At 44.3% G+C, this 27,874-nt stretch overlaps 1 protein-coding gene across 5 annotated transcripts in view; it reads left to right on the top strand.

Annotated features, from left to right (window-relative positions):
* The first annotated feature begins 227 nt into the window (after positions 1–227).
* cdk5rap2 (CDK5 regulatory subunit associated protein 2) overlaps positions 228–27,874 on the top strand; it is a 49,453-nt gene continuing 21,806 nt past the window's right edge. For 3 of the 5 annotated variants that reach the window (XM_046290348.1, XM_046290349.1, XM_046290347.1), the window contains exon 1: positions 26,546–27,868. In XM_046290348.1, the coding sequence (XP_046146304.1) occupies positions 26,828–27,868 (1,041 nt within the window). In that variant the 5' untranslated portion in view covers positions 26,546–26,827. Of the gene's footprint in view, positions 384–5,352; positions 5,373–7,272; positions 7,338–11,388; positions 11,454–12,572; positions 12,684–21,675; positions 21,753–22,084; positions 22,209–22,509; positions 22,683–23,063; positions 23,272–26,545; positions 27,869–27,874 lie in introns of those variants that run through there. The other 2 variants (XM_046290351.1, XM_046290350.1) reach the window with 2 other exon arrangements.

Here is a 27,874-nt window from a genome sequence, read left to right as displayed (position 1 = left end):
TTTCCAAGGTTGCACACTTGGTGGCATTGGGGTGTATTCATTACACATATTCTGTTGCAAAAGTTCTGCAACAGAAAACGTTTACTCCAAACGAAAACGTTTTACAACGAAAACCAGAGTTTCTATTGGACAAATTCAAGTACGTCCCTCATCGGTTCGTTTGGTTATTTAAAATGTTAAACGGCTTCCGTTGCAAAACATAATTAATACACCCATAATGACGTTAAATCAAAATGGCGGTAGTAACGGCTGCTTTGAATTTTATACCCGCTTCATGTTGAGGTTTACTCGTAAATATTGATATAAATTAAAAGGGAATACCATTTCAGGATGGATTCCGTCGTTGGAGATGATCAGACGCTTCCCTTTGACATCAATGGAAGGTACGCGATTTGCCTGCCAATAACGTTAAATCTACCTCGCTAGCATTTCTAGCTAACGTCATTCAACTAAAGTTCAAAATTGGTGTTGATAAAACGTTATTAGCTTACTATGGTTAAAGCTACCTAGCTCAAGTGGTCTGTGGTATTTGTTTGACTGGTAAGACAATCGGGCAACTAATAGCTAGCGTTAGTTTCCCACGTATTTTAACTCCTCACTTGACTTTGCACAGGCTAGCTAACGTGTTTCCGTTAACTTAGTGGTTACAAATCTTATGGTATCTGGTTGCCAACTGGTTATCTGGCTAGTAACGCTAGTTAGCCTCGGTTGTTGCCACTCATTAACATCCATTCAAACCAAATATTCTAAACAATACTACTAAATAGCTAGTCAAATGACCACCCGGACTGCCTGCTGACAATGCACACAGGAATCTGACACCCCAACATGTGCATACTGACGACTCACAACATACGATGCTGCTACGGTCTTATCTTTCCTGTTACCTAGTCACTTTACATAGCTAGCTACCTCAATTTTTACTTCGTTATTCCTCGTGTCATTTATTTTTAACTGCATTGTCGCAAATGGACCCGCAAGTAAGCATTTCACTAATGGTCTACACCTGTTGTCTGCTATTAATAGCTAGTTAATGTTAACTAACTTAACAACCAACAAGGTAGTTGATTATTGTGAATTCGCATAACTAACCGACGTTCCTATGCTGTCCCTTGACAAGTCACGTTCATTTGTAGTGATGAGATCCAATACGTCTCCTCTGACGCGAATGTAGAATTCAATTCAATTAGAACTTACTCTACCTGTTGTCCGCTAATTTGGACTTTTTGTGGGTTTAAATTAGACAACATATCCACAGGAAAGTATTTTTAAAACGAGTTAAACACTGGTCTCTGTGTGTGGCTATCACGATTTGTTTGCTAATCACCTGAAGCACGTGCACAAGGGTGAAGAACATGCACGCGCACTAACCAGTGTTTTCCGGTTCCATGTGCTGTGGTGCACCGCCAAGGCAAAATAGTTGCCGCCACGCAACAATAATTGAAAAAATTGAACATTAAAAAATATTTCTGCTTAGGCGCACTTTGAAGATGGTAGATCAGTCCAAGTTTACTTTTCCTGTTCAAATAAAACTACTAATTCATAGAAAATCGGAAAACCCCATAGTAGAATAGATGATCTTATTTACCCGAATCGGCGTGTGTGTTCTATGCAAGATAAATATTCCTCTCGTTGCCTATTCTAGTTATGTGAGCCATAGGGAGGAAAAAATTGATTCTGACACACAACAGTTCTTGCAATCGCCAGAACAGCATTTTCAATGGCCTTTGTTAAAAAAAGGTATTCCAGCTTTCGATTCTTACTTTATTTTTCAACTCTCAAATCTGCACGAACTGAACCATTTTAAACGGAGTTTTTAGCAGTGGCATGGTTATGCACTTTACAGCTTTGCAATTAGCAGTAAGTGCATAGGGGAGAATGGGGCTAAATGTAACACGTGTCAATTGTTGGGTAACTTGGGGTACAATGCCACTCTACCTCAAAATAACTTGTATGGAACATAATATTTTTAGTTGATCGTGAGTAGCGGCAACCAGGGAAAGTGTTGAAGGGGGGGGGGGGGTCATGAAGTGGTTTCTGTGAGAAGTAAAGGTGTATTACCCTGGTTGGCAAGTTACTCTTAACAGTTAGGCATTATACATACATTATATTCACTGTGTTTATGCATGGTTTTTGGGACATAAAGTTTATCTCTAGGATAACTATACTTAAATAAAAATAAATGAAATAAATGTATTAGGCTCTAGTCTATGGATTTCACAGGACTGGGCAGGGTCGCAGCCGTGGGTGGGCCTGGGAGGGCATAAGCCTACACTTGGGAGCCAGGCCGAGCCAATCAGAATTAGTTTTTCCCCACAAAGGGCTTTATTACAGACAGAAATATTAAAATATCAGATTATCTGGCAGGTGATGAAGCCAGATGTGGAGGTCCTGGGCTGGTGTGGTTAATGTGGTCTGTGGTTGTGAGGCTGGTTGGACATATTGACAAATTCTCTAAAATGACTTTGGTAACACTGTATTCTCTGGCAACAGCTTTGGTGGACATTCCTGCATGTCAATTGTGTTTACATCCCTGTTAGTGTGCATTTCTCCTTTGCCAAGATAGTGCATCCACCTGACAAGAAGCTGATTAAACAGCATGATCATCACACAAGTGCACCTTGTGCTGAGGACAATAAAAGGCCACAAAAATGTGTAGTTGTGTCACCCAACACAATGCCACAGATGTCTCAAGTAGAGGTTGACCGATTTATGATTTTTCAACGCCGATACCGAGTTTTGGAGGACCAAAAAAGCAGTTGCCGATAAATCGGCCAATTTTTAAAAATGTATTTATTTGTAATAATGACAGTTACAACAATACTGACTGAACACTTATTTTGTCATTTAAAAATAATTTGTTGTTGAATTTTAACCCTCCGATACACAACCTAACCAAGCCGCACTGCTTCTTAACACAGCGCGCATCCAACCCAGAAGCCAGCCGCACCAATGTGTCGGAGGAAACACCGTGCACCTGGCAACCTTGGTTAGCGTGCACTGCACCCGGCCCGCCACAGGAGTTGCTGGTGCGCGATGAGACAAGGATATCCCTACCGGCCAAGCCTTCCCTAACCCGGACGACGCTAGGCCAATTGTGCGTCGCCCCACGGACCTCCCGGTCGCGGCCGGTTGCGACAGAGCCTCTGGTGGCACAGCTGGCGCTGCAGTACAGCGCCCTTAACCACTGCGCCACCCTGGAGGCCCTGTGAACACTTATTTTAACTTAATATAATACATCAATAAAATCAATTTAGCCTCGAATAAATAATGAAACATGTTCAATTTGTTTTAAATAATGCAAAAACAAAGTGTTGGAGAAGAAAGTAAAAGTGCAATATGTGCCATGTAAAAAAAACTAACGTTTAAGTTCCTTGCTCAGAACATGAGAACATATGAAAGCTGGTGGTTCCTTTTAACATCAGTCTTCAATATTCCCAGGTAAGAAGTTTTACGTTGTTATAGGACTATTTCTCTCTATACCATTTGTATTTCATATACCTTTGACTATTGAATGTTCTTATAGGCACTTTAGTATTGCCAGTGTAACAGTCCCTCTCCTCGCTCCTACCTGGGCTCAAACCAGGAACACATCGACAACAGCCACCCTCAAAGCATCGTTACCTATCGCTCCACAAAAGCCGCGGCCCTTGCAGAGCAAGGGGAACAACTACTTCAAGGTCTCAGAGCGAGTGACGTCACCGATTGGACCGCTATTAGCGTGCACCCCGCTAATTAGCTAGCCATTTCACATCGGTTACAACAGCCTAATCTCGGGAGTTGATAGGCTTGAAGTCATAAACACTGCAATGCTTGAAGCACAGCGAAGAGCTGCTGGCAAATGCACAAAAGTGCTGTTTGAATGAATGTTTACGAGCCTGCTGCTGCCAAACCCTGCTCAGACTGCTCTATCAGATATCAAATCATAGTTAGTTATAACATAATAAGTTATAACATAGTAAGTAGTTAGTTAGTTATAACATAGTTAGTTATAACATAATAACACACAGAAATACAAGCCATAGGTCATTAATATGGTCAAATCCGGAAACTAATTTCAAAAATAAAACGTTTATTCTTTCAGTGAAATACGGAACCGTTCCGTATTTTATCTAACGGGTGGCATCCCTAAGGCTACATTTTTCTGTTACATTGCACAACCTTCAATGTTATGTCATAATTATGTGCAATTCTGGCAAATTAATTACGGTCTTTGTTCGGAATAAATGGTCTTCACACAGTTTGCAACGAGCCAGGCGGCCCAAACTGCTGCATATACCCAAACTGCTGCATATACCCTGACTGCTTGCACGGAACGCAAGAGAAGTGACACAATTTCCCTAGTTATAAGAAATTAATGTTAGCAGGCAATATTTACTAAATATGCAGGTTTAAAAATATATACTTGTGTATTGATTTTAAAGAAAGGCATTGATGTTTATGGTTAGATACACATTGGTGCAACGACAGTGCCTTTTTTTGCGAATGCGCTTGTTAAATCATCACTAGTTTGGCGAAGTAGGCTGTGATGCGAAATTAAATGGCACCTCATCCATTATATTCAACGCAACGCAGGACAAGCTAGATGAACTAGTAATATTATCAACCATGTGTATTAAACTAGTGATTATGTTAAGATTGTTTTTTTTTATAAGATAAGTTTAATGCTAGCTAGTAACTTACCTTGGCTTCTTGCTGCACTCGGTAACAGGCAGTCAGCCTGCCATACAGTCTCCTCGTGGAGTGCAATGTAATCGCCCGCAATCGGTGTCCAAAAATGCTGATTACCGATTGTTATGAAAACTTGATATCTGCCCGAAATAATCGGTCATTCCGATTAATCGGTCGACCTCTAGTTTCAAGTTTTGAGGGAGTGTGCAATTGGCATGCTGACTGCAGAATTCTACACCAGAGCTATTATATTATAGTCAACATTCTGGCTTGGGTAGAGAACATTTCCAAACAAATGTATGACGTTAACCTCCGACTGTTACGAGCGATATCAGTCTGTTAGGCAAACTAGCCCATTTATTCTTTCATATTTAGCTACACTAGCTAGCTTTATTGAGTACAGTTGGTCATGGATTTACTGGCAAGGTCATGTGGTTTATTGCTGTCTGCGCTTGTGATACTAGTCTATTTTTAAACACTACGGATGATGACTTTACATGTGGCTGAGTCGTTCCCTGTCACAACAAATCAGCAAAGTCCTCCCCTCTAATAATTTTCGGAGAGTCCACGTGAAAAGCGGAAACCACGCATGTGTTTGTGAAATTGCTTCTTCCTTGCAACTATGTAATGTTTAGGCTAGCCAATATGGATATTTTTTCTTCCTGTATGCTTGCAATGAAGTGAGTCACCATCTAATATTGGTAGGTGAGCCTCTCATTTTACCCCATTGTAAGCTAGAGAGAGTCTAGTTGTAGATTAACCTACTTGTTTTGTTTTAGTTGTAATTTGTTGGACATATTGCTATCCTTAGACTCCTGGCCAAGGTTAAAATAGTAGCTGCGTGAGCGTCGATGTGTTCCAGAGAATTGTTTAACTATGTATCCCACCAATAAATAAGGTGGGTGCGTGTGTTGAATGGGATCATCCAGGTGGTAAGTCTCCACAGTAGTTCAACACATAAGCAACAGGAGTGGTGTAAATGACTTAATTCTGAAACCTGACTCACTTAAATCAGCCATTAAAAAGTGCAATTTGGTTACTCCTGAGCGAAGATCTCTACAACTATTCTTACTCGTTATGTAATATTATGCTTTGTAACTGGTATTGGAATGCTAAACAGGAAAATGATAATGTACAAAGAGGAAGTCGATGTTTACTGGCCACCTCATTCCGGCTCATAGTACGCTGAGTTAAAGAGTTGGCATGTGTCAAGTCATTGGTACTGTTACTCTTCAATGCTTTGTTTTCATAGACACTGAGCTATAACTGTGTACATGTCCCACACACCTATCACACAGTGAACAAGACGACATCATAGCTATATCCTATGCCAGCCCGTTAGTCCTCCTACTTTTGGTAAGCACTGACTTTGTAGTTAAATCGTGTTAAATCGACCCAGGCAAAGGCTGGGTCTGTCTGTGTGGTGATTCCTGCCAGTGTTGTCAAATCAAAACTGAACCATCCTGTTAATATCTGGGTCTGTTCTCTGCTGTGGTGTTGTCCCTGAGTTGTTTGCGTCATTGCTGCTGTGACTGAGTTTGAGTGCCCTGTGGTTAATACTTGTAATTTGTCTGTCTTATTCAAACCTGTTGACAAGTATTATACAATCTTGCTCCTGGGCAGTAGGCACCCAGGATGAGTAGACCATACCACTGCTGTGGACATGAGTTTTGCTGGGCTCTGGGATCAGCGCCACTACCAGGGAAAGAGAGGGAAGGAAGTCATACAGAGCTGGTCATATTGTAAGAGCCAAAAGTCAGGGCAGCTTAAATGGCTGAGAGTGTAGACACGTTAACAGTGGATTAGACATGGTTTCTCTCTCCAAATTGTTGGGTAATATTCACTTGGGTTAGGAAGGCCTGAGAGATGTTGGTGCCGATTGTAGGGGCAGCTAGCTAATATTGGTTAGTTGTGATCTTAGCTTAGTGGTAGCAAAGCTTCCCCATCACTGGCTTTGACAGCACTGTTTTCATCGCAATCTTGTTATTTCCCCAATGTCATCAGCCTTGTCCAGATGTGTGCATTGTGTTGTGTGACTCCACTGTGTTCCCTTCTCGTCTGAGTGATGTTTGGCTGAGCAGGTCCACAGTAGCTGTTTGTTTAGCAATGAAAGCCCTCTTAAGTCTGTACCCTGTGCTCTGGACCTGAGAGTCAGCCTGCCATTGGCACATGGTCTTCTCCAGTCCAGTCTACTCTGCGTGGCACACTGAGGAATAACCTAAACAGTGACCTGGGAGAGAAAAGCATTGCACTGTCATAATGAATCACAAGAACCAGAAACTAATTCTCCTGCTATTTATGGAGCTTCCTTAGGGGCCAGGGAACAGGCGAGCCAAGCATGAGTAATGCCTAAACTACATCAGGACATTTTTTTGTATTTTTATTTTTTTATCTTTTTGCAGTGCATTTGATTGCACAATTGTGCATTGGCTGTGCTAGAGAGGAGGTTTTCTGTAGTTTTGATTGTGGTACAATTGTGCATTGACTGATACTTTGGCTGTGTGTTACAGCCTATTACCTACAATGTTGAGTTCACATGTTGGATCCAGACTCAGATTGGCTGTTTGTTTCTTTCCCTAATGGATTCATTTTTGTCTCCAGCTGTAGCATGTCCAAACTCCCAGACTCCATAGACGTCGGGGATTTCTCCATGGACAACATGACAGGTACAGTACGTGTTTCCGTGTGCTCCTCTAGGGTACCACTACCTACGTTACCTACCCTTGAGTGTTGTGACTTTGAGAGTGAGAGAATACTACCCGTAAATGGTTTCACCATCTGCTTGATTTTGTATGGAGTTATTTTCTGTTGAACAATCACAGAGTATGTGCAGAGCAACTGCTTTTACAATCAATAGATTTACTGACTCCAGGTACGAATCTGCATTTTCTTTTTTTGCCAGCTGATCCAGACACCTTTTTAGCAGGGCTTTCCATCAGGCTCAGCTGTGCTAAACTTCTAGGTAACCAGACACCTAAGACAATTATAGCGTCTCTTTGCAGCCTGTAGCTGACACGCCACCGTGACTCCAAGCTGCAGACTGGACTCTCCTCTGGGACTGGGGTCGGGGACACTTAACTACCCAACTGAATATGAGATTGAACATGTCTGCTGGTCATTTTTGAGAAGCAAAATAAACTGTAAAACTGAAGAGTGATAGTTCCCATGTTAAGCAGTGGGGCTGTGATCAGGTTATTAGTGTAGTATAAAAATGTGCTGTTGATTTATTTAGTGTTATATGAGCAGTGGTGGAGTCAGTCTGTGGTTGGCTTGGCTCACTGGAGTGCTAAACGGTGCAGCTTTCCAAGATAAGTCTATTTCACCTCTGATCTGTGTTTACGTCTGAGTGTGTGTAACGGCGTTCTTCGTTTGTCGAAAGAGAGTCGGACCGAAATGCAGCGTGGTGGTTACTCATGTTTATAATGAAACAAATGACGATACATGAAATAACTTAATAAATACAAAAAACAACAAACGGAACATGAAATCTAATTACAGCCTATCTGGTGAACACTACACAGTGAACAATCACCCACGAAATACACAGTGAAACCCAGGCTACCTAAATATGGTTCCCCATCAGAGACGACAAGAATCACCTGACTCTGATTGAGAACCGCCTCAGGCAGCCAAGCCTAAACTAGACACACCCCAAATCAACCACAATCCCAATGCCTACAAAAACCCCAATACGACAACACAATAAACCCATGTCACACCCTGGCCTGAACAATTATATAACGAAAATACAATGACCAAGGCGTGACAGAACCCCCCCCCCTAAGGTGCGGACTCCCGGACGCACCTCACAACCATAGGGAGGGTCCGGGTGGGCGTCCGTCCATGGTGGCGGTTCCGGCTCGGGACGTGGACCCCACTCCATTAATGTCATAGTTCCTCCCCTTCGCGTCCTGGGATAATCCACCCTCGCCGCCGACCATGGCCTAATAGTCCTCACCCAGAACCCCACTGGACTGAGGGGCAGCCCGGGACTGAGAGGAAGCTCGGGCAAGGTAGTAGGCTCCGGTAGATCCTGGCTGGCTGGCGGATCTGGAAGATTCTGGTTGACTGGCAGATCTGGAAGAGACTGGTTGACTGGCAGATCTGGAAGAGACTGGTTGACTGGCAGATCTGGAAGATCATGGCTGACTGGCAGATCTAGAAGATCATGGCTGACTGGCAGATCTAGAAGATCATGGCTGACTGGCAGATCTAGAAGATCATGGCTGACTGGCAGATCTAGAAGATCATGGCTGACTGGCAGATCTAGAAGATCATGGCTGACTGGCAGCTCTGGCTGCTCCATGCAGACTGGCAGCTCTGGCTGCTCCATGCAGACTGGCAGCTCTGGCTGCTCCATGCAGACTGGCAGTTCTGTGTGACTGGCAGCTCTGTGCAGACTGGCAGCTCTGTGCAGACTGACAGCTCTGGCTGCTCCGTGCAGGCTGGCAGCTCCTTGCAGACTGGCAGCTCCTTGCAGACTGACAGCTCTGGCTGCTCCATGCAGGCTGACAGCTCCTTGCAGACTGACAGCTCTGGCTGTATCATGCAGACTGACAGCTCTGGCTGCTCCATGCAGGCTGACAGCTCCTTGCAGACTGACAGCTCTTTGCAGACTCTGGCTGTATCATGCAGACTGACAGCTCAGGCTGCTCCGAACAGGCAGGAGGCTCCGGCAGCGCTGAAGAGGAGGAAGGCTCTAGAAGCGCTGAACAGGCGGGAGACTCCGGTAGCGCAGGAGAGGAGAAAGGCTCTGATAGCGCTGAACAGACAGGAGACTCCAGCAGCGCTGTAGAGGAAGAAGGCTCTAGCTGCGCTGAACAGGCGGGAGACTCCAGTAGCGCAGGAGAGGAGAAAGGCTCTGATAGCGCTGAACAGGCGGGAGACTCCGGTAGCGCAGGAGAGGCGAGGCGCACTGTAGGCCTGATGCGTGGTGCTGGCACTGGTGGTACTGGGCCGAGGACACGCACAGGAAGCCTGGTGCGGGGAGCTGCTACCAGAGGACTGGTGTGTGGAGGTGGCTCTGGGTAGATCGGACCGTGCAGGCGCACTGGAGCTCTTGAGCACCGAGCCTGCCCAACCTTGCCTGGCTCGATGCCCACTCTAGCCCGGCCAATACGAAGAGCTGGTATGAAACGCACTGGGCTATGCACCCGCACTGGAAACACCGTGCGCTCCATAGCATAACACGGTGCCTGCCCGGTCTCTCTAGCCCCCCAGTAAGCAGGTCTCCTGCCTGGCATAGCCATACCCCCCCCAATACATTTTTTGGGGCTGACTCTCAGGCTTCCATCCGCGTCGCCGTGCTGCCTCCTCATACCAGCGCCTCTCCGCTTTAGCCGCCTCCAGTTCTTCCTTGGGACGCCGATATTCTCCAGGCTGAGCCCAGGGTCCTTTTCCGTCTAATATCTCCTCCCAAGTCCAGAAGTCCTTTGATCGCTGCTCCTCACGATTAACAGGGAGAGTTGGCTCAGGTCTGACTCCTGACTCTGCCACTCTCCCTCTGAGCCCTCCCCCAATACATTTTTGGGGCTGACTTTCGGGTTTCTTTCGGCGCCGCCGTGTCTTTCTCTTCGACTCCATTCTCCTATAGCCCTCTTCGCACTGCTCCAGCGAATCCCAGGCGGGCTCCGGCACTCTCTCTGGGTCGACCGCCCACCTGTCTTTCATCCCACGTCGTATACTCCATGCTTATGCTATCCATAACGTCCTCCCTTCGCTGCTCTTGCTGTCGCTGCCCGTAACCACGCCACTCGGTCCGTGTGTGGTGGGTGATTCTGTAACGCCGTTCTTCGTTTGTCGAAAGAGTCGGACCGAAATGCAGCGTGGTGGTTACTCATGTCTTTAATGAAACAAATGACGATACATGAAATAACTTAATAAATACAAAAAACAACAAACGGAACATGAAATCTAATTACAGCCTATCTGGTGAACACTACACAGACAGGAACAATCACCCACGAAATACACAGTGAAACTCAGGCTACCTAAATATGGTTCCCCATCAGAGACAACAAGAATCACCTGACTCTGATTGAGAACCGCCTCAGGCAGCCAAGCCTAAACTAGACACACCCCAAATCAACCACAATCCCAATGCCTACAAAAACCCCAATATGACAACACAATAAACCCATTGCACACCCTGGCCTGAACAATTATATAACGAAAACACAAAATACAATGACCAAGGCGTGACAGTGTGCTTATCATCACTATGATTTACCCTGGTGTTTTTCAGAATAAAAGCTTGGTACTGTACCAAAGGTTTTAAGATGAACTATGTCATTATCATATGAATAGAACGGGCTTGAAAGCTCTAACCCTGGCAATTGACTGGCAAATTCATGGGTACACTTGCAATGGCTGCCTGGTATTGTGACTCAATAATTTCCAGTATTATTATTTTGCAATGTTCTGTCAACTGATTGTTAATGTAGAATATTAATTCAAATGATGCTAACTGATATCGCTCATGCAGTGGAATGTATTTTTTTGTAATGTAAGTTAAGCTGACTCAACTAATTACAGCACAGGGTGCACTTCCTTCCTCCTTTTACTTCATGGCATGAGTACACTCAAAATGGCTGCCAGTTCACCCATTATGCCATCATTGACTTGAACATAGACAACCTTTCTATTCATTCTTATTTCTATGGTCATTACTGTATGTGAACTGAACTAATGTAAATTCTCCCTCTTGTTCTTTTACAGCCCCTACGTTTCCAGATAAGATGTCCCCCGTCAAGACCGCTCTCACCCTAAAAGACTATGAGAATGTGAGGAATTTTCATCACTTCAATCCCTATTATGGAGATGTTTTCTGCCTTACCTAACAAGGTCTCCAACCATTGTAGATACAATTTCAAGAGGGCTGTTCATGTGTCAGGATCCCAAATGGCTCAGCGGTCTTAAGGCACTGCATCTAAGTGCTAGTGGTGTCACTACAGACCCTGGTTCAATTCCAGGCTGTATCACAACTGGCTGTAATTGGGAGTCCCAAAGGGTGGCGCACAATTGGCCCAGCATCTTTAAGGTTTGGCCGGTGAAGGCCGTCATTGTAAATAAGAATTTGCTCTTAACTGACTTGCCAAGTTAAATAAAAAGGATCCTCTGAGACTAACCAGCATTGTCTGTCTCAAACTAGTTATTTATCCCAATATGTTCCATTTAAAATGGTAATCATTTAATGGTAAACCATTGAATGGAAATACAGACCACTGCATTGTAGGCCTTATCCCAGTATCAGCGACAGATGTGTCGGATATTATGGTTTTTAATCAGCCTGATCCAGTGTTTAGCCAAACCAAGGAGAAGACTACAACCACTTATCCTTGTTCCAAGCATGGGGGGGGGCCTACAGTAGGGGAAGCCTGCTGAAATTCAGTGCTTTACTCTGATTTCTCTTTTCTCCATATGCTTGATGATTAGATGTTGGTAGAGTGGTCATCTGGACTCCATCTCCTGCTCCAGATGTGTGCAGTTAAAGGCCCTGTAGCACAGTGATGCACAGTCTGCCGAAGCTGAATACCTCTCCCCTTTCCCAGACCACAAAAACTGTCTCAAACATGGCTTATTACACTACCCCCACCCCCCATCCTCTTTCTGTGTGTGTGCTTCTCTACTGGACCATGTGAAATGACTGCTTTTTCTCCGGGGATAAATTGCTCAGCTGCTATGTTATTTTGACCTCATTTACTGTATTTGCAGTAGCTTTGTTTAGACTGTATAGGCAGTTATACATAGGATAGTTATAGAATGGTCTGATTTTCAAGAAGGTAGTAGCTTTAATGGTCATAAACTTTAGTTTTCATTGTCCGTCAGTGTCTCCTTTTCTAATCAAATGAGGTCCGAGGTTACATAAGTCTGTATTTATTTTCTTCTCCTTCTATTCTCAGCAAATCATGACTCTGAAGAAGGAGAACTTCAACCTGAAGCTGCGTATTTACTTCATGGAGGAGCGCATGCAGCAGAAATGCGATGACTCCACAGAGGACATATACAAAACGGTGTGTGTGTGTGTAGAGGGGTGTTTGGTCATGTGTTACGTCATTCACACCCATCAGTGCCATGATAATGTAATATGTGACTGTCATTCATAATTAGGAACGATGACCACATGGCCCCAGCAGCCATGAATACAACAGGCCATTGTTCCAACTAGGGCTGTGCGGTATACTGTATTTTATTAACAAATCAAAATCAAATCAAATTTATTTATATAGTCCTTTGTACATCAGCTGATATCTCAAAGTGCTGTACAGAAACCCAGCCTAAAACAGCAAGCAATGCAGGTGTAGAAGCACGGTGGCTAGGAAAAACTCCCTAGAAAGGCCAAAACCTAGGAAGAAACCAGGCTATGTGGGGTGGCCAGTCCTCTTCTGGCTGTGCCGGGTGGAGATTATAACAGAACATGACCAAGATGTTCAAATGTTCATAAATGACCAGCATGGTCAAATAATAATAAGGCAGAACAGTTGAAATTGGAGCAGCAGCACGGCCAGGTGGACTGGGGACCGCAAGGAGTCATCATGTCAGGTAGTCCTGGGGCATGGTCCTAGGGCTCAGTTCCTCCGAGAGAAAGAAAGAGAGAAGGAGAGAATTAGAGAACGCACACTTAGATTCACACAGGACACCGAATAGGACAGGATAAGTACTCCAGATATAACAAACTGACCCTAGCCCCCCGACACAAACTACTGCAGCATAAATACTGGAGGCTGAGACAGGATGGGTCAGGAGACACTGTGGCCCCATCTGTGGACACCCCCGGACAGGGCCAAACAGGAAGGATATAACCCCACCCACTTTGCCAAAGCACAGCCCCCACACCACTAGAGGGATATCTTCAACCACCAACTTACCATCCTGAGACAAGGCTGAGTATAGCCCACAAAGATCTCCGCCATGGCACAACCCAAGGGGGGGCGCCAACCCAGACAGGATGACCACATCAGTGAATCAACCCACTCAGGTGACTCACCCCTTCCAGGGACGGCATGAGAGAGCCCCAGTAAGCCAGTGACTCAGCCCCTGTAATAGGGTTAGAGGCAGAGAATCCCAGTGGAAAGAGGGGAACCGGCCAGGCAGAGACGGCAAGGGCGGTTCGTTGCTCCAGAGCCTTTCCGTTCACCTTCCCACTCCTGGGCCAGACTACACTCAATCATATGACCCACTGAAGAGATGAGTCTTCAGTAAAGACTTAAAGGTTGAGACGAGTTTGCATCTCTCACATGGGTAGGCAGACCATTCCATAAAAATGGAGCTCTATAGGAGAAAGCCCTGCCTCCAACTGTTTGCTTAGAAATTCTAGGGACAATTAGGAGGCCTGCGTCTTGTGACCGTAGCGTACGTGTAGGTATGTACGGCAGGACCAAATCAGAGAGATAGGTAGGAGCAAGCCCATGTAATGCTTTGTAGGTTAGCAGTAAAACCTTGAAATCAGCCCTAGCTTTGACAGGAAGCCAGTGTAGAGAGGCTAGCACTGGAGTAATATGATCAAATTTTTTGGTTCTAGTCAGGATTCTAGCAGCCGTATTTAGCACCAACTGAAGTTTAATTAGCGCTTTATCCGGGTAGCCGGAAAGTAGAGCATTGCAGTAGTCTAACCTAGAAGTGACAAAAGCATGGATTAATTTTTCTGCATCATTTTTGGACAGAACGTTTCTGATTTTTGCAATGTTACGTGGATGGAAAAAAGCTGTCCTTGAAATGGTCTTGATATGTTCTTCAAAAGAGAGATCAGGGTCCAGAGTAACGCAGAGGTGCTTCACAGTTTTATTTGAGACGACTGTACAACCATTAAGATTAATTGTCAGATTCAACAGAAGATATCTTTGTTTCTTGGGACCTAGAACAAGCATCTCTGTTTTGTCCGAGTTTAAAAGTAGAAAGTTTGCAGCCATCCACTTCCTTATGTCTGAAACACATGCTTCTAGCAAGGGCAATTTTGGGGCTTCACCATGTTTCTTTGAAATGTACAGCTGTGTGTCATCCGCATAGCAGTGAAAGTTAACATTATGTTTTCGAATAACATCCCCAAGAGGTAAAATATATATAGTGAAAACAATAGTGGTCCTAAAACGGAACCTTGAGGAACACCGACATTTACAGTTGATTTGTCAGAGGACAAACCATTCAGAGACAAACTGATATCTTTCCGACAGATAAGATCTAAACCAGGCCAGAACTTGTCCGTGTAGACCAATTTGGGTTTCCAATCTCTCCAAAAGAATGTGGTGATCGACCGTATCAAAAGCAGCACTAAGGTCTCGGAGCACAAGGACAGATGCAGAGCCTCGGTCCGATGCCATTAAAATGTCATTTACCACCTTCACAAGTGCCGTCTCAGTGCTATGATGGGGTCTAAAAACCAGACTGAAGCATTTCGTATACATTGTTTGTTTTCAGGAAGGCAGTGAGTTGCTGCGCAACAGCCTTTTCTTAACATTTCTGGGAGGAATGGAAGATTCGATATAGGCTGATAGTTTTTTATATTTTCTGCGTCAAGGTTTGGCTTTTTCAAGAGGCTTTATTACATCCACTTTTAGTGAGTTTGGTACACATCCGGTGGATAGAGAGACATTTATTATGTTCAACATAGGAGGGCCAAGCACAGGAAGCAGCTCTTTCAGTAGTTTAGTTGGAATAGGGTCCAGTATGCACCCTGAAGGTTTAGAGGCCAATTATTTTCATCATTGTGTCAAGAGATATAGTACTAAAACACTTGAGCATCTCTTGATCCTAGGTCCTGGCAGAGTTGTGCAGACTCAGGACAACTGAGCTTTGAAGGAATACGCAGATTTAAAGAGGAGTCCGTAATTTGCTTTCTAATAATCATAATCTTTTCCTCAAATAAGTTTGTGAATTTATCACTGCTAAAGTGAAAGTCATCCTCTCTTGGGGAATGCTGCTTTTTAGTTAGCTTTGCGACAGTATCAAAAAGGAATTTAGGATTGTTCTTATATTCCTCAATTAAGTTAGAAAAATAGGATGATCGAGCAGCAGTAAGGGCTCATCGGTACTGCACGGAACTGTCTTTCCAAGCTAGTCTGAAGACTTCCAGTTTGGTGTGGCGCCATTTCCGTTCCAATTTTCTGGAAGCTTGCTTCAGAGCTCGGGTATTTTCTGTGTACCAGGGAGCTAGTTTCTTATGAGAAATGTTTTTAGTTTTTAGGGGTGCAACTGCATCTAGGATATTGCGCAAGGTTAAGTTGAGTTCCTCAGTTAGGTGGTTAACTGATTTTTGTCCTCTGGCGTCCTTGGGTAGACAGAGGGAATCTGGAAGGACATCAAGGAATCTTTGTGTTGTCTGTGAATTTATAGCACGAGGATAGGATAAGTAATCCTTCTCACCCCCCCCCCTTAAGATTTAGATGCACTATTGTAAAGTGACTGTTCCACTGGATGTCATAAGGTGAATGCACCAATTTGTAAGTCGCTCTGGATAAGAGCGTCTGCTAAATGACTTAAATGTAAATGTAAATGTTCCTTGGTTGGGGTCTGAGCAGATTATTTGTTTCAAACTAAATAATATAGTGGTCCGATAGTCCAGGATTATGAGGAAAAACATTAAGATCCACAACATTTATTCCATGGGGCAAAACTAGGTCCAGCGTATGACTGTGACAGTGAGTGGGTCCAGAGACATGTTGGACAAAACCCACTGAGTCGATGATGGCTCAAAAGCCTTTTGGAGTGGGTCTGTGGACTTTTCCATGTGAATATTAAAGTCACCAAAGATTAGAATATTATCTGCTATGACTACAAGGTCCGATAGGAATTCAGGGAACTCAGTAAGGAACGCTGTATATGGCCCAGGAGGCCTGTAAACAGTAGCTATAAAAAGTGATTGAGTAGGCTGCATAGATTTCATGACTAGAAGCTCAAAAGACGAAAACGTCTTATTATACAGTGCCTTGCGAAAGTATTCGGCCCCCTTGAACTTTGCGACCTTTTGCCACATTTCAGGCTTCAAAAAAAGATAGAAAACTGTATTTTTTTGTGAAGAATCAACAACAAGTGGGACACAATCATGAAGTGGAACGACATTTATTGGATATTTCAAACTTTTTTAACAAATCAAAAACTGAAAAATTGGGTGTGCAAAATTATTCAGCCCCTTTACTTTCAGTGCAGCAAACTCTCTCCAGAAGTTCAGTGAGGATCTCTGAATGATCCAATGTTGACCTAAATGACTAATGATGATAAATACAATCCACCTGTGTGTAATCAAGTCTCTGTATAAATGCACCTGCACTGTGATAGTCTCAGAGGTCCGTTAAAAGCGCAGAGAGCATCATGAAGAACAAGGAACACACCAGGCAGGTCCGAGATACTGTTGTGAAGAAGTTTAAAGCCGGATTTGGATACAAAAAGATTTCCCAAGCTTTAAACATCCCAAGGAGCACTGTGCAAGCGATAATATTGAAATGGAAGGAGTATCAGACCACTGCAAATCTACCAAGACCTGGCCGTCCCTCTAAACTTTCAGCTCATACAAGGAGAAGACTGATCAGAGATGCAGCCAAGAGGCCCATGATCACTCTGGATGAACTGCAGAGATCTACAGCTGAGGTGGGAGACTGTCCATAGGACAACAATCAGTCGTATATTGCACAAATCTGGCCTTTATGGAAGAGTGGCAAGAAGAAAGCCATTTCTTAAAGATATCCATAAAAAGTGTCATTTAAAGTTTGTCACAAGCCACCTGGGAGACACACCAAACATGTGGAAGAAGGTGCTCTGGTAAGATGAAACCAAAATTGAACTTTTTGGCAACAATGCAAAATGTTATGTTTGGCGTAAAAGCAACACAGCTCATCACCCTGAACACACCATCTCCACTGTCAAACATGGTGGTGGCAGCATCATGGTTTGGGCCTGCTTTTCTTCAGCAGGGACAGGGAAGATGGTTAAAATTGATGGGAAGATGGATGGAGCCAAATGCAGGACCATTCTGGAAGAAAACCTGATGGAGTCTGCAAAAGACCTGAGACTGGGACGGAGATTTGTCTTCCAACAAGACAATGATCCAAAACATAAAGCAAAATCTACAATGGAATGGTTCAAAAATAAACATATCCAGGTGTTAGAATGGCTAAGTCAAAGTCCAGACCTGAATCCAATTGAGAATCTGTGGAAAGAACTGAAAACTGCTGTTCACAAATGCTCTCCATCCAACCTCACTGAGCTCGAGCTGTTTTGCAAGGAGGAATGGGAAAAATTCAGTCTCTCGATGTGCAAAACCGATAGACATACCCCAAGCGACTTACAGCTGTAATCGCAGCAAAAGGTGGCGCTACAAAGTATTAACTTAAGGGGGCTGAATAATTTTGCACGCCCAATTTTTCAGTTTTTGATTTGTTAAAAAAGTTTGAAATATCCAATAAATGTCGTTCCACTTCATGATTGTGTCCCACTTATTGTTGATTCTTCACAAAAAAATACAGTTTTATATCTTTGTTTGAAGCCTGAAATGTGGCAAAAGGTCGCAAAGTTCAAGGGGGCCGAATACTTTCGCAAGGCACTGTATAGCGGTATTGATGTATGGACTGGTTTGAGTTTTTACTTTACCCTCTATAATGGTATTTCAATGTTTGGTTTGTTAAATGTGATCTGGAACTTAACAAATCCGCTTATTTGGTCAATTTTTTTTTAGTTTACTCTGTTTGATACTTTAGTTCTCTCTCTTTCTCTTCTTTCTCTCTCTCCTGCATGCCACTAAACACACCAAGCCATTCCCCCTGTTACTCAAGGAGAGATTATTTGCTCGACCACGGAGTTACAAGCACTTTCTTCCTGTTCACTCTGCATGGTCAGGTGGATGCAACAAGATGTTGGTGACATGCTGCTTTCCACAAGCATTCTAGAATTACACTATTAGTTTATTTTACTGTCTGCAAACTACTGTCTGCTAGTTAGTCTTAGCAAGTTGTTGCTAATATAATCTTTTAGCCGCTAAAGCTAATCACTAGTTAGCTGGCTATTTAGCTTGATAAATGTAATACGAGTCAGCAAACCTAGCTAGCTAATAATGCCTGGTACCAATGCTGGTGTAGGCCTAGATAAGCATGTTTGTGCAACGGTTTTTTATTTTTTATTTCACCTTTATTTAACCAGGTAGGCTAGTTGAGAACAAGTTCTCATTTGCAACTGCGACCTGGCCAAGATAAAGTGTAACAGTATAATTTTAAACAGTCCTCTAGCCTATACCCGGGCGCGAACCAGGGACCTTCTGCACACAACGACAACATTCACCCTCGAAGCATCCTTACCCATCGCTCCACAAAAGCCGCAGCCCTTGCAGAGCACACTACTTAAGGTCTAAGCTAACCGATTGAAACGTTATTTAGTTTCACATCCAGTTTCACATCCGTTACAAAAGCATAGCAGTGTGAACAGACAACAGAGTTACACATGGAGTAAACAATTAACAAGTCAATAACACAGTAGAAAAAAAGGCATGAGGTAGGCAAATAATTATAATTTTGCAGATTAGCACTGGAGTGATAAATGCTCAGATGGTCATGTACAGGTAGAGATATTGGTGTGCAAAAGAGCAGAAAAGTAAATAAAAACAGTATGGGAATGAGGTAGGTGAAAATGGGTGGGCTATTTACCAATAGACTATGTACAGCTGCAGCGATCGGTTAGCTGCTCAGATAGCTGATGTTTGAAGTTGGTGAGGGAGAGAAAAGTCTCCAACTTCAGCGATTTTTGCAGTTCGTTCCAGTCATAGGAAGCAGAGTACTGGAACGAAAGGCGGCCAAATGAGGTGTTGGCTTTAGGGATGATCAGTGAGATACACCTGCTGGAGCGCGTGCTACGGATGGGTGTTGCCATCGTGACCAGTGAACTGAGATAAGGCGGAGCTTTATCTCAGTTCAGCTTTTTTACCTCAGAGAGGAATAGGTGAAGCATGAATATTTTGGCTAGCTAGCTACATGAAGTAAGAAAACAACATGTAACATCTAATTAGGGCCCCATGGAAACACTGACTCAAATCGAGCTTTATTTCTACAGCATATTTCAAACATGGAATGTGCTTTACAGGAAAAACTAATAAACAATCAAAAGCTGAAATATTTACTACACAACAAACATAAGATAAAACAACTAAAGAACAACACAAACTAAACAACTAAAAAGTTCCCTAAGGAAAAGCTCTCTTTAATATATCCACGGTGTCTGCCCCCCCTCAGGTTCTCTAACAGGCTGTTCCAGAGGCTGGGGCATAAAGGCTGCCTTGCCATGCCTCTTGGTCCTAGACTTTGTGCCAGAGGACTTGAGGGACCTACTGGGTACATCACTTAAAAGCATGTCTGACATGTATTGGTGTGCACAATTGTGGATTGTTAAAAAAAATAATAGAATAGTCTCCAAATTAATTCTTAAACTCATAGGCAGCCGGTGCAGAGACCTTTAAAATCGGTGTAATGTGTGCTCTGTCTGGTCCTGGTCAGTACCTGTGCTTAAGCATTCTGAATGTTTTGCAGTTGACCAATGGCTTTCTTGGGCAGACCAGACAGGAGAGCATTACAGTAGTCAAGCCTGCTTGTAATCAAAGCATGGCAGTGTTTCAGGTGGTAAAAAGCTATTTTGGTCACATTCCTAATGTGTAATTAAAAATTTAGTTCAGGATCTAAAATAATTTTAACATGGTGTTTTATCTTTATTGCCTGTGAATTCAAATGTGCAGCTAGATTCACGCTCTCTGATCAACACTGGTTCCTACCCTGTCAATAATTCCTCCGTGATATATTAATTTGTTGTCGTGTCAAAAAACAATGAATTCAAGGTGCTGCCCACCAGTGGAGGCTGCTGAAGGAAGGATGGCTGCTTTTTCTCCGGGGATATGAATAGAGTCATGAATAATTGCTGGAATGGAGCAAATGGAATGGCATCAAACACAAGGAAACCATGTGTCTTGACATATTTGATACCATTCCACTTACTCTGCTCATTCCACTTACCAAAAGGCTGTCCTCTCCAATTAAAGTGCCACCAACCTTCTGTGCTGCCCACTATATTTCATCTATAGAATTAGAATAGTCATTATATATCATAACTCCAACAGTTCACAAATGAACTAGGCCTAGATTTTTTTGCGTCATCATACTGTGTGGCACAGTGTCGAAATGATAATAAAAGTGCAGGAAAATGCTGGCCATTACTTTTGTTTGGAGTTGGATTGATCAGTATAAGTGGAGAAAGCCTATGTGTGTGTTGCCACCCTGGGGTCATGAACTACTTGGAAAGCATATTTTAGAACTTTTTTTATTATTCCAAAACATAAAATGTCAAATACTGTCAAAAATGTGAAAAATATTGACATTATATTTTGTCCATATCTTCCAGCCCTAGTTCCACCCAAAAACACATCTAACCCCACATTAGCCCATTAGCCCACTGATCTCAGACCAGTCTCACTACTTTACTAAATACTCATCTACCATGTCTTAGGGTTCTCTCCAAAGAATGTAAGAGTGGCGCTGCTCCACCTTGTGGGTCTCCCACTGCCGTACGCAGCAGCAGCACCACCTTGTTTAAAAATCCTTTGGAGAACCTGGTGTCTTACATTTACCCCACTGATCTCAGACCAGTTTCACTACGTTACTAAATGCACAACTGACATATCTCACATTTAGTCTACTAATCTCAGAGACAAGTCTGTTGTCTTCGTCATAGAAAAATATTGTCTTATTTTATTTCTGTATTCTATTTTTACGATGATCCGCCTGCAATTGAGTACACACCTACTCATTGTTACGATATGAACACAGCTTCCAGTGCCAAAGCGAATTACATTGTTGAAGTATGCAGTTGAGGACCATACTCAACATATTCTCAGACCATACTTGGAGTGCTTTAGGAACCACTCCAAACAAAATACAATGCAGGAATGAACTATTAGAGCTAAGCTACGGTGTGCCAGGTTTTTCCATGTAAAATATCTGTGTTAAAGTGAATGGAATTTGACTGAATGATTGTCCTTCTCAGAACATTGAGCTGAAGGTGGAGGTGGAGTCTATGAAGAGAGATCTGGCAGAGAAGCATGAGCTACTGGTGTCTGCATCGTGAGTATAGCCTACTGATACTGTTTGAGTACTGACTACTGACGCCATCGGTCTGCGAGTACAGACTGCGGCTGACGCCATCGGTCTGCGAGTACAGACTGCGGCTGACGCCATCGGTCATCAATAGTCCTGACTCACTTTTCACTCTTTGATTAATCACTAGTTCATTAGTTGGTAAACATTGACTGTCATTGATCCAAGTGTGTGTTAGGGGGCCAGTTGTGTATTTTTGCCCTTTACTTGTCAAATAACTTTAATTTATTTTGTCAAATATTGAAAATCCAAATGATAAATAAATAAATAAACTTTGATCACTCCTGTCTTGTTATCAGGAAAGCGTTGGAGAGCCTGGCAGGTAGAGAGTCTGGTGACTCCCTGCGTGTGAGAGAGCGAGCCCACAGGGAGATGGATGCACTCCGAGACACTCTCAACAAGCGCATCGCTGAGCTGGAGCAGGTGAGCACTGGGCTACGGCATTACTGCACTAATATGAACACTGAATACAGAGCACCTTAATTTGGGAGGGCGGGCTTGTGGTAATGGCGGAACCAGCGGAATGGTATCAAATATATCAAACACATTGTTTCCATTTGCGCCGTTCCAGCCATTCTGAGCCGTCCTCCCCTCAGCAGCCTCCACTGGTCTTACCATAAGAGACTTTAGTCAAAGTTAGGTGGTGGTAATGAAAAGGCACATTATTGGAAAAGGTCAGTGACTAGTCTTGGAACATTCCCATCAATTTTCTCTTCCATGTCAGGGTCTGAAAGCGGCCGAGAAGGAAGTCGACAAGATGGCCGCCATTGCTGAGCAGGAGAAGGTGAGAAGCATTGGTATGGAGAAGCAGCTCTTGACCATGGGACCGTCGGGAACCTTCACCCCCATCCATGTTCCCAGCCACGACCTGCAGCAGGCTCTACAGGAGAAAAACGGGTAAGGACAGATACAAAGGGGTTTTTCAACAAAGTGTAAAACCTAGGCTGTATCCGAAATGGCTCCCTATACGGTGCCGTTCAAAAGTAGTTCACTATATAGGGAATATGGTTCCATTTCAATTGCAGCCCATGTACTTTTAATTTAATATCTGCTGTGATATTCTACACTGACACCAACATGTTGATCATGGAGAAATTAGATAATTATGTAGCTCTGATGTACTCTGTCTCTTCCATTTCACCTGCCTTGAGTATGAAACTTAATACTTTTGTGTTATCCAATGGCATCTAAATGTAAGGACAATATATCTTTTGTTTATCACGGGGATAAATGTTTTGATAATGTAAACATAACGTAGCCTACTTTTTGTCCCTCCAGTGTCATAGATCAACTGAGGATATCTGTGATGAACCAGGAAGCTGTGATCCAACAACTACAAAGTACTGGCAGAGACCACGGGACGGACACACCAACCACAGAGCACACCCTACAACTCTCTGCTCTCATTGGCCAGAAAGACCAGGAACTGCAGACTCTGAGGGCTGAGCTGGGCCGTGAGAAGGACAGGACGGAGAAGGACCATCAGGTGTTATTTCTTTTTCTTCTTGATTTCTGTCGCGATATTGCCTAACGCATATCAGCTTAATATCTCAATCTACCAACTTTACCCTCTTACATCATGTGATGACAGACCACCCCGGAATCTATGATTCCTTCCCATCCAGTATTGTCTAGGCTCCTTCTCGACCGTATTGGAGGAAAAAGCCCAAGGTCCATTCCCTCCTGCTCCAGTGCATTTTGAGAACAAAGTGAGGAGAGAGAGAGTGCCAGGAATCAAGAAAATATGTATTGAGAAGGAGCCAGACTCTCAGAACGAGTGCCTAAGGGGGTATGAGCCGGTTGAGGTTGTTTCTGGATGGGGCCATGGGGAAGATCTAAATAATGCATACCCCTCGCATCTTCTTCCTCATTGGATGAGAAAGCCAGTGGTTCCTCCCCTCTGACCTTTTCCTCCAATGGGTTTTGAGGAGGGGGAGAGAGTCTCCACGTCCTGTCTCCTATCTTCCAATAGTGTCTGACAGTGCATACACTAATGCGTATTAGACTTCTCTGACCTCTGAGTGTCCAACTAGTGTGTACTTGCTTGTGATTGTCTGTTTTGTTGGGTTGTATGACACTCCTTTTGTTGTCTAATTCTGTGGCGGCTCTTTTATTTAGTGACAGGTCACGGTGTGCCCACCAGGCATTAGCTACCCTCTCTTAGCTGTCTCCTGCATTCATGTAATTCAAGTGTACGCACACTCACACACATGTCCTCTGGCCATATCTCTCTGTGTGCGACATGGAACAGACTATCTGTCAGGCGGTTTGACTCTGAATCTGCTCCATGAGAGGAAATGCATTCTGAAATTGTCTATTGTGTTGCCCTTTTTACGTCTGTATACCTCCTCTTATGTTCTTTACAGTGCTGTTGGTTTCTCTGTCTGTTCTGCTTTGTTGTGGCAGGCAAGAGCTTTGTGGTTTATAGAAGTTGCCATCAACAGAGGAAGCTGACGTCATTGGTTCCCCAGGGAGAGAAGTAGAGTTGTCAGATGTCTGTTCTATTCTTCTCAACCATCTGCAAGCTAACACTATAATCTACTGCTAGAATATGTCTACTTTATTAACCTAAATGATGTAAAATGATTGGGATGTATGGTTGTCTTAACTAGCTACAATAAGTTGAATGCACTGACTGTCAGTCGCGCTGGATAAGAGCGTCTGCTAAATGACCTAAATCAAATGTTATTTGTTGCATACTCATGTTTAGCAGATGTTATTGCGAGTGTAATTAGATGCTTGTGTTCCTAGCTCCAACAGTGCAGTAATATCTAACAATACATAATATGCACAAATCCAAAGTAAAATAATGGAATTAAGAAATATTAGGATGCGCAATGTTGGAATCCGGAGATTAAGTGTGATGTGTTGTCAGTATGGGGATAGAATATATACTATATCTGAAGAATACGTGGATAGTGTATGTACAGCAATGGTTGAATAGTATGGACTTGAATACTGCTGGGTAAAACAGTATGTGAACGTTGTTAAAGTGACCAGTGTTCCACATCTATGTAATGGGGCCTCTAAGGTGCAGGGATGAATAACCGGGTGGCATCTGAATTAATTTCCCCCCCATCATTAGCCTAGGTTTGTGGAAAGACCAATATTGTACATTTATGAGGAGGAAATTAGTCCTGATAAAGCTTTCCTGTTTCACTGACTCACCCAATGATGCACAGCTCACTCAATGGTGATGGCTGATGTGCTCGTGCCAGGAGCCTCTCTCTCTTATTATTTTTTACTTTGTAAACAATACTGTTCGGGCCTATTTGCAAGTTGATAACATATTTGGTAGCCTACAGACAGATTAGTCTTCTTTCCAACCAGTGTTTTTACTTTGTAAACAATAGGCCTGTTTTGGCTGCATGCCGTTCGCTGACAGATTTGCCTTGCGTTCCCAGCTGTAGGCATGTCTTGTGATTGGACTACACACCATCCACAGCTAGGCTATGAAGAAGAAAAAGCTATTGATCCTCTGTGGCTAAATTATAGGCCTACTCCTGATGAAGTATTCCAAATTATTACATTTCTTTTCCCGAACGGAAAGCAGTAATTCTATAACTTTTGACAATTGACAATTATCAGAGGAGTTGCGGTACCTGCAGCACCCTTCCCGCCGCTCTGATTCAATAAGGAAATAGATGAAGTGCAACGCTGGAGAGATCAGTTGCGGGCTCATGTCTATTAGAGCGGAGAGAGATCCTAGAAAGTTAATATCATTCTAGACTACAATGTTGTGCAAACCATAAACCTGGGTCAGCCCAACACTAATCAGGTGTTGGAATGTGAAAATAATTGATATTCTATTTTTTTTAGGGAACAGGAGAATTACAGAGGAGGCTAAATTGAATGACCTGTGATTAGAATTTTTACATTGCATATGGTGAATACTTTTTGTGCCACGAGAGGTACCGCCTCCTGGCAAATGGGTTGCGGAACGAAACAGTCCAAAATTGAGAGGTGCCAGATCCAGTTCCGTCAGGATCCGGCTCAAATTAAGCACGGTTGATAGCAGATCAAAAGATGGATTTCATCTGCAAGATGGACAAATATAGTATTATTATTTTGTCCTGTCAGACAGTAGGGGAAGCTGTCAGTGCCCATTTTTCCTCTGCTCTCTTGGCCCAGGTTTCTGTGTTAATACAGGATTAGTATCCCGGCAGGAGAGAGTTGCCCTTAGGGTTATTTATGGACTAACTTTATATTAAAAACCACAACCCCTATAGCTTTCTATTGGATTCTGTCTGGGCTGTCTGTCAGATTACATGGTGTAAAAGGGGTAAAGCTGGGTAAAAGGAGTCCAGTCTCTGGGTTGTTAGGTCAGTCGTGTGTATCAGAAAGCCACACACACGTAGAGGTCTAAGGGGCCAGGCAGTTCATCACTGTAGCTCTATCATGTTTTCTGAGGTGAGGCAGGTGGTGGCATTGAGGACCAGGTGAGGCCATCTCTTAATCTTAAATCAGATTTACCTTAGCCTTGCCAAGGAGACCAACACACCTTAACCAGCCCCTGGTCAATGTCACCTCACCTGTGTAGATTTAGAGCCCGCCCAGGCCCTGCTGTCCTTGTTGGGGCAGCCAGGATGAGTAGATAGTCCTGGGTTCAGATGGGGCTGGATTACGATGCCAGCAGTCAGCCGTAACACAGGAGATCACCGCGGGTCCAGTCCAGGGGATTTGGTCTGATTGAATGTGTGGGACAGCGGCGGAGGGATTAGAAGATGGGGCTTAACGCTTACGCTGCTCTCACCAGGAAGAGCTTTGTCAGTCTCTCCTCTTCAGAGTGGGAGAGTCTGCTGTATGCCATGGCTGGCATATTGACGACCATGGGAAAGCGGAGAGTTTTTTGTGTTTAGGATCTGTAAGTGTTGGACTGAACTGTGAGCTTACTGCACTGTTCCTGTCACAGAAATGGAGAGAGTATTTTCTCTGTGCCATGGCTGGCAAGCTGACGACTGCGGGAGATTGGAGCGTTTATACACAGAGCCTATCTGAGTGCGTTTCTCTGTTGGACTGAACCATCATCTCTAGTCATCACTATGAAGGACCCATGCCGCGTATGCAGATTACGCCTCATTGGCAGCCAGTGCCGCTGGATCTTCAACCCGTCAGGCAAACGGCAGCTTCAGGTCATCCTGTCCCACGTGCTGGGGCGCCTGGTCGACCGCGACCCCGACAGCCAAGCATCAGAGTTCCTGTGCGGCAAGTGTGTGTTCACGCTGGAGCGCATAGTGCAGTGCGACGTACAGATCGGCAGGCTGCAGGAGGAGCATGCTGCCCAAGTGCAGCGGTTGCAGCAGGAAAGAGAGAATCTGAAGCAGTGTGTGGCCCACGTCTATGGACGCCACAACCCCCTGCCGGAGAGGCCCGACGTGGGGGAGGTGAGCACCATTATGACCCCCCTCTGGAGGTCCTCTGAAGGTGGAAGTCCCGATGAGTGCGGGGGAGATCAGTTTACGTCAGAAGGGCAGAGGAAGGAAGATGGAGGGGATGGGTGGGTGAGGCGCTCTGTGAGTATGGACCTCCTGGGTGGTCCAGTGGGAGCCGCAGGTCGGTCAAGCTCAGCCCACAGGAGGGTGCAGTCTGGTGGGAATCCCTGCCCGGAGAAGAACTCTGGGCTCCGCTCCCGGAGCATGATGTACCAGGACCTGGTCTACCGCAAAGGCACCCTCTCATCCCCCAGTTCCAGGTTCTGCTCAGCCTCGCTTCAGTCCCTGAACCCTGACCACACCCCTCATCAGACAGAACCCCTGGGCCCCCTGTCACAGAGACCCTGCAGAGAGTCAAAGATATCAGTGAGGGAATGCTCTCCTTCAGTGGGCCATACTACCACCAGAAACCAGAGAGTGCATTCCCCAGCCCAGCCTCCCATCTCCGACCTGCTGCAGCTGCTGCGCTCCATCCCCAGACGACCAATCCCAGGGACCCCCGGGAGCCGCATCCCCGTTCTGCGGAGGAAGCCCATGGTTGGACAGCCACTCCCCCCTGGAGCCCGACGCAGACGGAGAGAGGCTGAGTGGAAGTCGCTCCAGGACCTCACAGAGGAGTTTAATGATGGTTACATTCCTCTCAGAGCTGAGGTAGTC

Source organism: Oncorhynchus gorbuscha, linkage group LG11 (assembly GCF_021184085.1).
Source record: "Oncorhynchus gorbuscha isolate QuinsamMale2020 ecotype Even-year linkage group LG11, OgorEven_v1.0, whole genome shotgun sequence".
Taxonomy (NCBI): Eukaryota; Metazoa; Chordata; class Actinopteri; order Salmoniformes; family Salmonidae; genus Oncorhynchus; species Oncorhynchus gorbuscha.
This window is presented reverse-complemented; position numbering and strand designations above follow the sequence as displayed.